This window comes from Zeus faber, assembly GCF_960531495.2.
Source record: "Zeus faber genome assembly, chromosome: 2".
Classification (NCBI taxonomy): domain Eukaryota; kingdom Metazoa; phylum Chordata; class Actinopteri; order Zeiformes; family Zeidae; genus Zeus; species Zeus faber.
In genome coordinates, this window is record NC_137189.1 from 6,551,149 (window position 1) to 6,567,085 (window position 15,937).

The 15,937-nt window shown below is 40.0% G+C and overlaps 1 protein-coding gene across 1 annotated transcript in view; it reads left to right on the top strand.

The window, feature by feature from the left end:
* sptlc2b (serine palmitoyltransferase, long chain base subunit 2b) overlaps window positions 1-15,857 on the top strand; it is a gene marked incomplete at its 5' end in the record, with an annotated part of 30,615 nt that extends 14,758 nt beyond the window's left edge. Inside the window, 9 exons of the mRNA XM_080024376.1 lie at window positions 612-760; window positions 1,245-1,369; window positions 3,233-3,326; window positions 4,568-4,673; window positions 5,436-5,655; window positions 6,048-6,174; window positions 9,761-9,896; window positions 10,132-10,261; window positions 13,422-15,857. Of these exons, the coding sequence (XP_079880502.1) occupies window positions 612-760; window positions 1,245-1,369; window positions 3,233-3,326; window positions 4,568-4,673; window positions 5,436-5,655; window positions 6,048-6,174; window positions 9,761-9,896; window positions 10,132-10,261; window positions 13,422-13,538 (1,204 nt within the window). The 3' untranslated portion in view covers window positions 13,539-15,857. The remainder of the gene's footprint in view (window positions 1-611; window positions 761-1,244; window positions 1,370-3,232; window positions 3,327-4,567; window positions 4,674-5,435; window positions 5,656-6,047; window positions 6,175-9,760; window positions 9,897-10,131; window positions 10,262-13,421) is intronic.
* Between the last annotated feature and the right edge of the window lie 80 nt (window positions 15,858-15,937).

Consider the following 15,937-nt stretch of genomic DNA (forward strand, 5'->3'; position numbering starts at 1 on the left):
ATTTTCAATGAACAATAAAGTAAACATAAAGATGAATTATTAACAATATAAATAAATACATCTCAAAATAAATGATTAAACAAGAAGTAATTACATGTATAATACTCAATAATCCTAAGAATTAGCTATGAAAAATAACAAGAAAAAGAATCTTAAAATAAACAAGAAAAGAAAGGGTCTAGGTTTAAAGAGTGCTGTTTTGACAGCCAGGTGCTTGAGTTAATGATATTTTCTCAACTTCCGCGAGTCACACTGTGATATGATAATGATTTCCCGCATCACCTCATTTTTGTATTGAGCAGGCCAATAAAAAGCATCAAAGTCATCACTTTTGGGTGTGTGTGGCGTTTACTTACATGAGGTCATAAATTCCTCATGGAAATGCCACGGCCAAAGAAAAGTTATTAATTTGAGTCAAACTTCTTCCATCATTAGCATTTCATATTAATTGACTTTGATTTTGAAAAACAATTTTTTTTTTAAAGAAATGGAATGTCCAGCCTTGCCAAACCTAAGCGGGGTTCCTAGCAAACATTACAAGACTCTATGCAAAAGGTCATTAACCGGAGTCTGAGGTGCGGTTTTTGGTTAATGATCTATTTCCCTTCTAGGAACACGGGCAGGATAGTGAAGGATGTGATCAACATGGGATCCTACAACTACCTGGGCTTCGCCGAAAACACAGGAAAGTGCACTGACGCTGCTGTTGAAGTCACCGAGAAGTATGGAGTGGGAGTGGGAAGCACCCGCTGTGAGATGGGTAAGGGAGAAACGGCAAATTTTAAGGGTTTTCAAAACTGGATTATAATTAATATCATCTTGATTGGTTTAGTATAGGGATGTAGAAGAGATACCCCAGCTGAGCAGTTCAGACAAAGGGGCGAGGAGCTGTTACTGTGAAATATATAATTCACTTAAGTAGGATAAAAGCCTCTAAAAGTCCTTATGCATCTTCCTGTTCATTCCTAAGAGTTTATTTGGTACTTTCTGTAGTACCACAAATTCACTACACCCAGGCTCAGCTGGCATCGTCCATTTATTTTGTTTATTAAGAATTACAATAAACAAGATTAAAAAAAAAACATAAAAAAGAAAATAATTGGCAATATACAAAAAAACCCTGAAAAAATGAACAATAAACCTCCATATAAATACTTTACAGTTTATTCAACAACCATCATCAACATAGCACAATGTTAATCATTTGCACAACCTCCTGATGTGTTGACCTTTGACCCCTGCAGGGAACCTCGACCTCCACGAGGAGCTGGAGAAACTGGTCGCTAGATTCCTGGGCGTGGACTCGTCCCTGGCTTTTGGGATGGGATTCGCCACAAACTCCATGAACATTCCCGCGCTCACTGGAAAGGTAACAGTACTACAACCAATTTACTCACACTGTGGTTTCCACGTGAAGCCTTTTGACACATACATTTCCATATTCATTTTCAATGGTAAGGATTGGTGCATTGCCCTACGGGCAGTTGGCATAAAAACACTCAAAAACTCAAAAACAAAACAAAGATACTAAATGTGACTCTAATGCTAGGGTCACACCGCCGGCGTCTGGGCTGCAGCGTGAAGCCAAGCAGCTCTCATGTCGTTACTGTACAGTCACACTGCCAGTGACCGGGCTCTTCTTTCTTAACAATTTATTATCGCCTAAATTACCTCCGATGCTGTATTTGGAAGTTGTTTGTTTTTTGTGTTGGCGGGGGCATTTCCTTTGAGAGGTAAAAACAAGTCCATGTATTTTATTTTTATTTTTGTACCTTGGTGAGTTCAGGCCACAACACAATGAATTCCGCTCAGTGTTCTGAAAACACTATGGGTGGGTTGGCACTTCTCTCTAACCCCAATGAGCCTTTTTACTTCCTCTTCCTCCCTCCACAGTAGCGACAGAAACAGGAAAAGGAGTGACGAGCTGACGGATAAATGAACTCTGTGAGAGAGTTGGTTCCTTAAAACGAAATGACGCCCATCAACTGTTCAGTATTACTATCATTTCCTTTCTGAGAGAGAGAGAGAGAGAGAGAGAGAGAGAGAGAGAGAGAGAGAGAGAGAGAGAGAGAGAGAGAGAGAGAGAGAGAGAGAGAGAGAGAGAGAGAGAGAGAGAGAGAGAGAGAGAGAGAGAGAGAGAGAGAGAGAGAGAGAGAGAGAGAGAGAGACTCTTGTAAACACAGCATGAATTCCTAATCTTTCCACTTCTTAGCTCCCTTCCTTCCTCACGTTAGCACATAGTTGCATGTTTTGTAACGCACTCTGTCATTGGTCAATACAGTAAAAGGACGAGGTATGGAAATGTGTGAACCGAGGGAGGTTTTTTTTTTGTTTGTTTTTTTTGGGAGTGTTGGATATCATGGGAGGGATACGATGACTGATGACTGAGTGACTACTCAGGGCTGGGGTTGATCTTTTTAATGATTTTTGATTCAAAGAAACTACATTGTGTTAATTCAGTTTTGAGTAAATCATGTTTAGTCTATGGTTTAATCCATCCGAAATTGAAAACTGTGAAAACAGAGCCAATTAAAAATTAAAATTTGATGCACAGAATCTCAGAAATTAATATTTGATGTCCTACGTAGGCCTTTGGGTTGGATTTCAAATATTTAAATGTTCCAGTCATTCTGTTGCTCAAACAGGGTACAGTGTCTTGATGAAATACCAATGTTTTAGTGCCGGGGGATATTGACAAAATCAATACGTCGATATAGACAATTTGACAATATATTTACATACAATAAATCATTGACAATGTGTATATTATGACTAGTATGAATCTATAAGTTCAGAAAACAGCATTTATTAACTTTAAGGCTCTTTAAAAACATTTTAACTATATCGCAGTATTTCGATATAGCCAAAATCCCAGGTGATATATAGTCTCATATCACGATAAGGATATTATAGCGGTTTATTGCCCAGCTCTAATATGTGCTATTCATGACTTAGAAAATATTCAACCCTTTGATAAAATGAAATAATAAAAATTATAATGAAGAAATAAAAACACCATAATAAATAATAATAATTTTAAAAAAAACTTAACTTCACCCACTTCAGTGTTGTTGACTGGTTTCATGGAACATGTCAGTGTGTTTTGTGTCGTGGCTGCCCAAACCCCCATTGACACAACCTGCTCCTTGCTTTCTTTCCAAACTTAAAAGACTTATTAATATTACTTAGCATTCTTTTAGGATTCATAGATTATTAACCGTTGTTGTTCCAGGGCTGCCTCATCCTGAGTGACGAGCTGAACCACGCCTCCCTGGTGCTGGGGGCTCGCCTGTCCGGCTCCACCATCCGAGTCTTCAAACACAACAGTGAGTGGTGGTGCTGCTTTAAATACGATCACAGTCAACATGTTGCCGTCACATGTTTATTTTTGGGGGAGGGGGCATTTTCAAATGGGAAAATTAAATATGTATTCTGCACTAAGGGTGTGTCTGCTGGGAGTAGCCTCATTCAGTGTTTACTTGCTTTGTTGGCAGAACACATGGAACAGGATTGGGCATGGTGTGAATTTTAAGCTCACATGAATGAGCATTTACAGTTAGCAAGTGGAAAGGTCCAAGTCTTTCAGTCCCTCCAGGAAAAAATTTTTTTTTGCTATCTCAAGAATTTATGGACTTCCAACAAAGCTCAGCGGTATTGATTTAATTAGGTTTTTACTGTATAAGGAATTTCATACTGTTTGAGTGCGATTTTTTTTTTTTAACCTTTAAGCCATGGTTATTTATGTTTAGAAAATAAAAAAGATGTGGGCTAAAATATTTCCAGTTGTTTCTGTGATATTCAGAATGCCTTTTTACCCCCTTTTCCTCCCCATTGATTTATGAATTTGGCCAAAACTTTAACTAGAAGAAGAAGAATCTTTAATTGTCACACGACACACCACTACAAAACATGCATACACACACACACACACACACACACACACACACACACACACACACACACACACACACACACCCATGCACATGCTTTGGATGGTGGCCGTGAAATGTGACCTCTGCATTTGACCCATCCTGGCTTGTCCTTCCTCTGGGGGGCAGTCAGGGGCAGTTGGCAGCAGTCAGTGACACGCCCGGGGACCTGGTTCCATATGTCCATCGCTGGTCAGACGATGATGGGTGCATGTTTTTAGTGGGGGTCCTTACTGAGGTTAGATGGAGGAAACCCCATGTGAGCAGGGGGAGAACATGCAAACTCCACACAGAAAGGCCCCTTATTGGGAGATAACCCGCCGGAGCACGGTGCTAACAGTGCGCCAGGCGGGAATCGAACCCAGGACCTTCTTGCTGTGAGGCAGCAGTGCAAAAAAAGAAACCTTAGCAAATTCCATCGCAGAAAAGTTGCAACAAAATAAAACATTTTTGGTTGCAACAATCATTAAAACTATGCAAAGAACTTTGACATTAAAACTCTGCTGATTTTAATTTGTCAAGATTTGTGACTATCTGTCTAACTTAACTGAACTAAGTGTCTACATTTTTCTTTTCTCGCTAATTATTTTCAAAATAAAGCTTAAACTTAATGCCCTGCTCCTGTTCTTTTCAACCAGACATGCAGAGCCTGGAGAAGCTGCTGAGGGACGCCATCGTCCACGGGCAGCCCAGGACCCACCGGCCCTGGAAGAAGATCCTCATCGTGGTGGAGGGCATTTACAGGTATAGCTGTGTTGTTAAGAAAATCTACAAGTTAGAATGTGAGGGCCTTGTATTCAGACAGGAGAGAATTAAACATGTCTTACTGAGTTAAAAATGGCATATCTTAACATTCAATGAAGACTAGATTAACCTGTTTGATGTTCAAATAAATTTGTAAAATCCAAATAAAATATATAAAAATTTTAATATACAGCCATCTGTCTGAAATGGGTCCAGCTGAACTGTTAAAAAACATGTACGTTTGCAAGGTACACAACGTTTCGTAACCATTGACAGACATGTATGAATATAATAAACAAGATATTATGAATGTATAACAACCAGTTTATGTTTTTTTCCTTCATATGTTGGATTTACTATTTCCATAATGCTATTTTAATATGTATTTCATTTGTTAACAAAGGAAGTCAGTAAATTAAATTAAGAGTCCGTCCGCTATTCATAAAGTGCATGACCAGCATGGCGAGTTCAGCACCTGCATTCTAAATTGACTCGCTACACAAAGATGTTTAAGCCGTTTTGATCAATATTGTTCTCATGAAAGAAAGACGGCTGCCGGTAATCAATACACTAAACTAATTCAAGGCTAATGAAGTGGGATGTCCACTGGGAATTTAAAGAGCTGAAGTAGATTTCCATGAAGGTCACATGTCCTGAATTCACACTTGTGTATATGTCCATTCCTAATGGCCAGTGGGCTAAAAATCAATAATAATAATAATTATTATTATTTTTAACCATTAAACCATTCTTCCTGTGCAGTATGGAGGGCTCAATAGTTCGCCTGCCAGAGGTGATTGCCCTGAAGAAACGCTACAAGGCCTATCTGTACCTGGACGAGGCCCACAGCATCGGGGCCCTGGGGCCTCAAGGACGAGGCGTGGTGGACTACTTTGGCCTGGACCCCAAAGACGTGGACATCATGATGGGAACCTTCACCAAGAGCTTCGGTTCAGCTGGGGGGTACATCGGTGGCAAGAAGGTGAGTTGGTTAATTCAGCCAACATAGAGCCGTTTAGACTACTTTGGTATAATATTCTGAGCTGAAATCACAAGTTATTACCATAATTACTAGGTCATCCAACTTGGGGGAACTAGGTATTCTGGGAATTTCTTTCATGAGACATGTGTTAGTCAACTGTTACACAATTGAAAAGGACATTCTGAGCAACACAAAGAGCAGCTGACCAGCTTTGACTTTCACTTTCTGACTGAAACCAGGCAGCGGGAAGTTGAAGGGAGAGAGTTTTGAGAAAAACGCTGTAAAGGCTAAGGTTTTGCCAGGGACCAATTGAACACCTACATTGTAAATCTTGAATTAAAGTTCCGGTAAAACCGCTAGAAAGTGCATCAGTTTGTAATTCTTCTTGTCAGGAGCTTATCGACTACCTGCGGTGCCACTCACACAGTGCGCTGTATGCCACTTCCATGTCGCCTCCCGTGGTGCAGCAGATCATCACCTCCATGAAGATCATCATGGGGGAGGACGGAACCACGCTCGGTAGGTGGAGGAAGTTGGAGAACATTAGGAAATGACAAGGATGCAAAACATGTCTTGATTGATTATTGCATTGGCTCCACAGTTGTAGAAACAAAATGGAGTCAGTTAAGTAAATTGAAGTAAATCTAATTCCAATATGACCTTAGGAGCTGAGCCCCATATTTAACTCACACATGGATTACTTTAGCTTTTTAGCCGAAGACCATTTTGTTACGGCGACATGCCGTATGCACCTATTGAAGCCACAAGTCTAGCAGTGAGCAGGAGTGCCTTCGCGTAGCTCTAAATGTCATTTTACACTAATAATGATACAGGATGTTTGGCAGTTGTATTAAAGAAACAATTTTTTTCTGTCTCATTGGAATGCAGCATCTCAGAAATGTACGGTATTCATGCCCATTCAATGGTTCCTTAAACATTCTTTGTCTGGCTGCTTTGAGAATTTAACATTTTCTCCTGTAGTAACCACAAGATGGCAGGATAGACCTTTTTCTGCCAGTGCCGTTGATGTCCCTTTAACACAGTGCTTTCTCAGTTCCTCTGTTCTTTGGCTCTTTAAGCCACTGAGTGGAGAATTGGTTGTTGCTGTGGAGTTTTGTTTGTTTGTACTCCCGTTGGCTCTGCCACCTTTGTACTATAGCTCCTGCATGCCGATACTGAGCTTTATTTACCTTGGCAATCTCTTCATTTCCAACCAGGTGATATAGGCTGTTATCGATGAACAACTCATGAATAGAAACATTAAACAAAGGAACCACAGGCATGGCGTGTTTTAGCACAGATATGACTCACATGGCCAATGGTAAATGGGATGCATTTATATAGAGCTTTTCTAGTCATACAACTCCAAACTCCAAGCACCAGATCAATGAGAGCAGTTAGGGAGTTAAGTGCCTTGCTCAAGAATATTTCAGCACGCTACCAGGAGGAGCCGGGAACCGGCAATCGTAATGTTTGAAACTCTTAATGTAGTTTCTTCCAAGCTCCAAGCTTTATTAGTTCTGACTTTCATGAATCCTGTTGGGAGTTGGTAGAGCTTCGGTCAGCTCCGGAGGTTTCGCTTTGCCGCATCCCTCAACGCACACTGCACTCACCCACCTGGCACTAGGGCTGCAGGAACGAATTAAATAAAAATCAATTAGGAAAATATAGAAAATTGTTAGAATATTAAAAAAATAGACAATAATGTTCAATATAAATTATCCAAGTTGCTGCACAGTGAACACACATGAGAGTGAAAATTCCCGGTAACGGTGTGCAAAGTATGCATCGGTGTAGACGCGTTTCCCTCTCCTCTGGGGTTTCACTGTGTGTACTCAAGAGAGTGCGTCTTTGACCAGAATGTCCAGTAATTGCACAGATGTGGAAATGAGAGTGGGAAATAAACCCGACCTAATAAACCCTTAACCACCGGCTCAAGGACCGTGCCGGGTCGCGGGCCATTTGCCACCAAACCGCGAGAACAGGGGCGTGATTTTTTTCAGGAGCAATCTGCTCCACAGCAGACCGGCAGCAGGAAACAAAGTAAATTAAATACATCTAGAATTTTTTTTGCTTTGTTTGGAGAAAATATTGCTCTGATTGGAGCTGTGGAGCTACTCCGAGTAATTTGCCTTCTACTACTTGTGTTCCTCTCCAGCAAAAATAGTGTCTTTTTTTCTGCTCTTCCTTTGGTGAGTAACTTAAAAGTAGTGTGATAAGTAACTTATTAATTATTTGTCTAACGTCAAATTTTTGCGAAATTCTCAACTGTTTAGGTTTGTTGTTTAAATATTCTCATATTTTTGTTATTATTTTTAATTTTTAATATTAAAATAAAAGTTACTTATTGAGAATCAAGTGTTTTTCTTTACATATCAAGATTCGCTAGTCTAACAATGGCGAAGCTGTCAGTGCTGATAAAAAAAACATGTTTAAAGCTAAAATTGAATCAAATCATGACCTTAAAATCGAAAGTCAAATCAAATCGTAGATTTGGAGAAATAATATGTATGATAATAAGTTAATATGTGAACAATATCGGCAAATTGTGTGTGTGTGTGTGTGTGTGTGTGTGTGTGTGTGTGTGTGTGTGTGTGTGTGTGTGTGTGTGTGTGTGTGTGTGTGTGTGTGTGTGTGTGTGTGTGTGTGTGTGTGTGTGTGTGTGTGTGTGTGTGCGCGCGTGTGCGTGTGTGTATTTAAAGTAGTGTTTGCGTCACTTGTTCCAGTCCAGACTGGCTGACCTTGCGCTGTATCCCGACTCGACAGGTTTTCCCCCTGTTGTAAAGAGTAACAGTGACAGTCTGATTGTTTGCAGTCCAGTCCGGTGTTTGAAATCCATTCCTTTGAAGCTGCAGCCGCTGACGCAGAGTCTGAATGATGGCCGAGAGCTGCCAGCGAACATTTTTTGGCATCAGCTTCAAGTTTCTTAAGGAAGGGTCTGAGGCACGCAGGCTTGCGTCAAAATACGGGCGCCTGCAGCTGAAAGCTTTTCATAAATCATATACACGGATAAGAAATGTGTAGGCATTCTTTTGCAACACATAGCTAAAGCAGCCGAAAAAACAAGACCGCCGTGTACTACTTTTACCCCTCTACCACCCCAAACCAATCAGCCAGTTCAGAGAGAAGCCTCAGATGTATTGACTTTGATGGAGGGGGGATGGGGAAATGGTACATTTGATTTTTGACTTTGTTGTGTCTCACAAGGCTTTGATGCTCTGTGTTCCTCATCCAGCCGGGCAGATGTCCATCGTTGTTGTTGTTACGGGGTTATTTACTTGGATAAGATGCTATCTCTAAACATTTGGCACACTCCGGGTTCTACTGAAGCAATCTGCACCGTATTGATGGGGGAGTGATGGTTTATTTTATTTTTTATATTTTGTGTTTTTTGGAAGGTGGTAGGGTTATGCCCTCATGACGTACTTAGTTCCTGTAGAAAAGAAAAGACACTCAAGCGTAGGCCTGTGTGCCGTCGTTCAATATTTTCATTACTGTACAGTTCGAGACTGTCCTTTGATCTACTGCATTTCATTGTGGTGTTGGGAAGGCTGAGTCTGTTGTCAATTTTGATTCTAACATGGAATGTTTCTCTATTCACCTTCAAGTTGTAGAGTAAGACAAATCGACACCAAAAAAATGACGGTTGTATTTGTGGAGGTTTTTAAAGTGCAATTCCATAGAATCGGCGATTCTCTGTCGGGTTGATTACACTGCACATCCTAGAATTAGATTCAAAACTGTGTACAAAACACGATATTCCCACAAGTGCGCCTTTATTTGATTTGATTTGTTGTCTACTTCAGTTTGTCCGTATTGACCGTTAACTGACCACAACTAGCTACACTGGTTTGTCAAATTCAGCGTAGCTGCCTCTCAATTACTGCGTGTGGCTGACCCCGCCACCATCATTGGAACCAGCACAAAGAGGAGCATATGCATAGCACAAATACATCAAATGGCTGTTTCTTATGAAGTGCCAACTAAATAAAGCATCAAATATACAATTTTCTTTCACCCTAAAATGTTACGGATTTGCACTTTAACTCTCTTTTCATTATTTAACTATTTATGATTCTTAAACTGTCCGTCCCGCCTTTCCTAGGCGCTGACCGCCTGAGGCAGCTCTCAGAGAACACCACCTACTTCCGCCGGAAACTCCGTGACATGGGCTTAATCATCTACGGCAACGACGACTCGCCTGTCATACCTATGATGCTCTACATGCCTGCCAAAATAGGGTGGGTCACTTTTGTTAACTGCAGCCATTCAAGAGTCAGCCGTGTGTGTGTGTGTGTGTGTGTGTGTGTGTGTGTGTGTGTGTGTGTGTGTGTGTGTGTGTGTGTGTGTGTGTGTGTGTGTGTGTGTGTGTGTGTGTGTGTGTGTGTGTGTGTGTGTGTGATATCCAGATACAGTATATGAAATATTCAGAAATATATAGATATATATATAAAATATGTTTTGGGTGTTTTGCAGCGCGTTTGGCCGGGAGATGTTGAAGAGGAACATCGGCACAGTGGTGGTGGGCTTCCCCGCCACACCCATCATCGAGTCCCGAGCACGATTCTGCATTTCAGCCGCCCACACTAGAGACATGCTGGACACAGTGGGTCACTTGATAAGATTTAGTCTAGATTTTTTTCAAATTGTTAGATATGATTTTGTCCCAACCTCCATACTTGTCTATCCTGTAGTTAGGGAGATAACGGTTAAACTAGGATCAAAACAGTTGTTGTTCATCCACTAATGCTTGCTAACATCTATTAAATAAGTTAAAAGTAAGTAAAAATAATCTAGTAAATGAAAGTTAAACTATTTAATCATACCCTGGGGCCTCCCTGGAACCTCTTAAAGGACCCATAGGGGTCCCCGGAACGCAGGTTGACAAACCACTAACATAGACAATTAGTTTGGAGTCATCATTTTCTGTCTTTATTGTTATTAGCAGGCTGGATCCCCAATAGTAATTTTTACGGGAAAGATTCTCTGAATTTTTAGATCTAAAACTTTTTGAAACAGAAGAACAGCAGAAGCTACAAATAAGGTTTACGTCTCTGTTGCACTGGTATGTCCCAAACATCTCATAGTTTCGGAGCGGAAATGAGTGAAAAACCAACCAAATTTGACCGAAATCACAGACAGGATATAATGCATTCAATGCCAAAATATGTCCAACCCAGCTAAAGCTATCTGGAACACAACAACATAAGCTACGAACACAGTTGATGTGTCGTTTAAACCGGTATGTCACAAGCATCTCAAGCATCTCACAAGTATTCAGCTGGTCGTGCTTGACAGATATGCCATTATTTGTAAACAAAATAAACTAGATGGTAAGAAACTTCATGACTTTATTTACAGTAAGACACTTTATGACGTCATCGTACAATTCACTATAAACGTAAAGGTTCTGATTATGAATGTACATTGGCACCGTGTCAAGTGTACAGTGTAGACTTCGTAGCTCTGTAGTGGTTAGAGATTACAAACAATGCGTTAATGTCTATATTTATATGCTTTCTTACCTGGTATATGTCTGTAGATCTGTTCGATCGATATTTGATCTTTTCATTGGTCCCCATTACTTTGCGGGATTAATAAAAAATATGAAAAACATTAATCCACAAAAACTTGTGACCACGTCAAGTCGAAGTCGAATGTGTGACTGAGTGATGTGTTCAAGATCCAGGGAGGTGTCTGAAAAATAGAAGCTGTGATATGGCAATTACACAAAGAAATACCACAATGTTTTTTGCATTTCAATGAAACGTAACTAATTGAAAATGTCATTCAAGGAAAAAAATCACCACTAAAATTACTGGGTGACAGAGTCACCCAGGAACGATCATAATTCTTAAAACACCGATCTTCAGGAATATATAAACTGAACGCCAGAAGAGAAACATGCAGACGTAAGTCTGTGTTGACTGGTCCAGATATTTGTAACTTTTGTATCTTGTGATGCATTTCACGGAAACCAAAAAACTGTAATATGTTCCTCAAAGGAATAAACTGGACCCTGTGTATTGCTTGCTGCCTGCATCTATATTTACTTTATTATTATTGCCTTTTTTCTTTTTTTTTTCTTTTTTGTTTTGCAATTTCCTAAATGGGGTGAATAAACTCTACATTTAATTATAATAATGATGATGATAATAATAATAATATAATAAAATAATAATAAATATAGCTGCATGCAGCGATACACAAGGTCCAGTTTAGTCATGTTCGGTACATATTACAGGTTTCCGAGGTTCCCGGATCTGCGCTCTGTGATTATATGCGGGATGTTTCGAGCAGACCAAGGGACCCTCTCCAACCATGTCGGACCAGATGTCACTGAAAATCCCGGATTCTTTCTTAAATCGCTCTCCTTTCGCGGGGATGGGGGTCGTGCCGGGCTGGGGTTGGGAGAAGGGCCAGTTCAAGTGGAAATCAGTGTTTGAGGAAGACCCGCCGCATCAGCTCCGGGGGGCCTCTTCCCCGCTGTGCGCTGCCGGCCAGAGAGCGCCACGGCTGGGAAGATAGTGAAGGATGCACCAATGCTCCTGTTGTATGATGAGCTGTGTCCCATGTTTTGCAAAACGCAGCACGAGTTACAGTTTTCCAAGTTCCCATGAAACTAAATTGTGCACCAAATGTAAACTGTAAACTATATATATGTAAACTATATGTAAACTATATATATATATATATTTATATATATATACACAATGTATATATATATATATATATACACAATGTGTATATATATAGTATATAAATATATATATGGAAAATATGGATCATACGTATACAGTATCAATGTATCGCCAGTAAATGAAGTCATTTTTCTTTACTATCTGGCATATTTTATATTGGGGGAATTCTCCAATACAAATACAGATACTTATTTTAACATCATATTGGGCAACCTGGACACAATAAAAACATTGTACATTGTACATTGTACAAATGTAATGTATATCACCAGAGGCAACACTTAGTTTCTAATAGCCATAATAATAATAATAATAGCATTTATAACTTATATTAAGTAGCACCAGGAACTCCGTCCAGTCCAACACTTCTTCTCCACCGCCTCAAGTTTTAGGGATTGTTGCTCCAAACCAGCTGTGCCATCCTTCAGATACCTCATTGAATTCCTCTGACGTGATATAATCGCAGGTTTTGATCCCAGGATGATAGAGGCGTCTAACGTGGCCGTGATTATAATACAATGTGGATGGCCGAGTCTCTTCAAAGGCTCCTCATCCATCTCACTGAGAAGCGCTCAGCCCCGTTTTATTTGTATCTTCTTTATTTTCATTTTTGACAATGTTCCGTTTAAAGGGCATCAGCCGCTCGAGAATCTGCTTTTTCTTCAGTCTTCGTTCTCGCTCAAAGTCCTGGAATCAAAAATATATAACAAAAAGCGCAGGGTCAGGAGGAGGAGGAGGAGGAGGAGGAGGAGGAAGGTAAATTGCTTCCAGGTGTAGTGTTGCAACAGAACAGAGGGGAAAGGAGAGAAGGAGCGTTACTCCTGGATCTGTCGTCCTTCATTTAGTCTAGATCTAGATCTGACCAGATCAAAGCAGGAAGAGTCCAGAGTGATGAGCGTCCAGCCTTCCTGATATTGGATTTGTCTGTCTGTCTGTGTGTCAGTCGGTATGGACGTCTGTCCGTCTGTCTAGCTAGCTTGTAGAATTTCAGGATTTAGCATAGGTAGCATAGTACTAATCTTGTCTTGTCTTGTCTTGTCCTGTCTGGTGTTGTCCCGTCTCCAGGCGTTAGAGGCCATCAGCGAGGTGGGCGATCTGCTGCAGCTCAGGTACTCCCGGCACGCAGCTCCAGAGCTACAGTCCCTGGGATGGACGACGGAGCAAAGTCTACTCCAGGACTAGGACACCTGACCCCCCCCCCCCCCACACACACACACACACACACACACACACACACTTTCCGCTTTACACCAAATTCATCACTGACAAACTTCCCCCAAAAATCAAAGTTGTGCGCGGCTTCGTAGAAACTCTGCCACCGAGCTTTTTCGCTTATCAAGTTTTTTTTTTTTTGTTTTTTTTTTCCTTTTTACCTCCAATCGAACCCTCCGAGGGTCTAGAGAAAGAAGCCACTCGCAGCCGAAATGCTTTGTTTTTTTACTTCTTTTGAACTGAGACCAGACCCATCATCACATCCAGTCTTATTTGGTTATTGTTTTTTTTAAGTTACAGAATTTTTCCGAAAGTCTTAACTTGTGCAATATCAGCAATCCATCAACAACCATATGGATTTGTTGTTTTGAATTCACATCATCAGGATGTAAATATATCAAAATATCTATTGATCGGTCTTTCAGAAATAGGCTTAAAGCACACATGAATAATAAAAGATAAATGTATTTATAAATATTATTTATCATTACCATGTTACGCGAATGTTCTGTCAAAGGAGAAACATCTTCACTTGTTCTCCATTTATTTACTTCGTCATTTTTTCCCCACTAATGAATCTTACTTGAATGGAAAGAATAAGAAAATCCCATTCTTTCCCAAACCAAAGGACATATTATTATTACGTATAGATGTATTTTCTACTTTTTTTTTTTTTTGAAATGCAAAGCATTCGCTCGGAAAAATGTAAAAAGATAAACGACAAAGTGTGTGTGTGTGTGTGTGTGTGTGTGTGTGTGTGTGTGTGTGTGTGTGTGTGTGTGTGTGTGTGTGTGTGTGTGTGTGTGTGTGTGTGTGTGTGTGTGTGTGTGTGTGTGTGTGTGTGTGTGTGTGTGTTAGAGGGACCCTTGTGAGAGATGACAAAAAAAAACAATATTTTGCTATTTTTCAGCCTTATTTACTGTTTACAACTGCACTTGGGTACTTAAGCCCACGACGTCTTTAACATTTCAACGATATGTGATTTTAAACCTTAATTCTATAGTTTTTTTTCTCACTCAAGTGCTTCAGTTTGTTCCTCTTCCACTGTAACCTGCAAGCCTGTATGCATGACGACGCTCCATCCGATGTACAGACAGCCCTATTTATTTAAATTGACATTAATGGTTAATTCATTTAATTTCTGGTTTGTTTGTGTTCTTGTTTTTTGTACATTTTCACCTTAAGTGTCCAAATGTGTCTTCTACTTCAGTGCTAGAACTACTGACAGGGCATTGATACAATAAATGCACAGATGATGTAGTGACTGAAGATTGCAGGCTTTGTTTGTATCCACTGGAAAATATCTATGTATGTATAAATACATGCATATATTTATTTGTATATGCATATTTCTGTGTCTGTGTGTCGATGTGTGTTTGTGTATATCCCACTCCTCTCCCATCTGTGATCATATCGAACGGCATTCCAGATCGACCCGCTTTTCCACTGTAAATGATATACATGTGTTTTGACTGTGTTAGTGTGCACTAACATGGATGGGTTACTCTTAAATATGTCAAAACATCCAGTTTGCATTTTGTCTGTTTTGGGTTTTTAATGTTGTTGCAGCCAGTCGCTAAGCTGGCAGTGTTCTGACCATTCCACTAAAATGTTCATTAAGACGACTTGTCTCACCAGAAGAATTATTATCTTCTGGTGTTTTAGCACAACATAAGTTTACTGAAATAAGAGACGCTTTGTAACCCTGTATGATAATTTACGACCTCAGTCACTTGTTCAACTCAACTTGTCTTTGGACAGCAAATCATTCCATTCAGTCAGGACCATTGTTTCTTTTAGTTGTTGTTTTCACCATGAAATGGCTTGAAAATGGCTTGATTTAATAAATAAAAATGGTAGAACACAACATAACAATCTAATCTTGGAATTTCTGGAATCTGGAATTTGCTTTCAAATGGAAAATTTTACTTTTTTTTTTTTTGGCAACGTTTCTGTTGAAGCTGTTGACTTTTCCGTGCAGTATTTCAACGTCGGGTTCGGTTGATCTTTCCTTCTGTGAAGACACGATGTGATTGCAAACAGCAAGATGATCATTTTGAAGCTGAACCGTTAAGCAGACGCTAAAGATGTTTGTTTGTTCGATGTATTTTAACATTGTTCAAGGCCCGTTTGATGACCTGCAATGACCTTTGGAAACGTTCTTATCAGTGGCTTTTGCCTTTGGCAAGTTCATTGAAGTGGGGTCGGAGATAAACCACTTCAAGGGGGTTTCTGCAAAGTTCTGGTGTTTGTTAACTATGCTCTTGGAAAACAGTGCTTTGGAAATTAAATCACTCTATTACTTCCTGTACCTGGTGTGTGTGTTTATTTATAGCGGTATTGAGTCTATGTGTCACTTATAGGAGAGG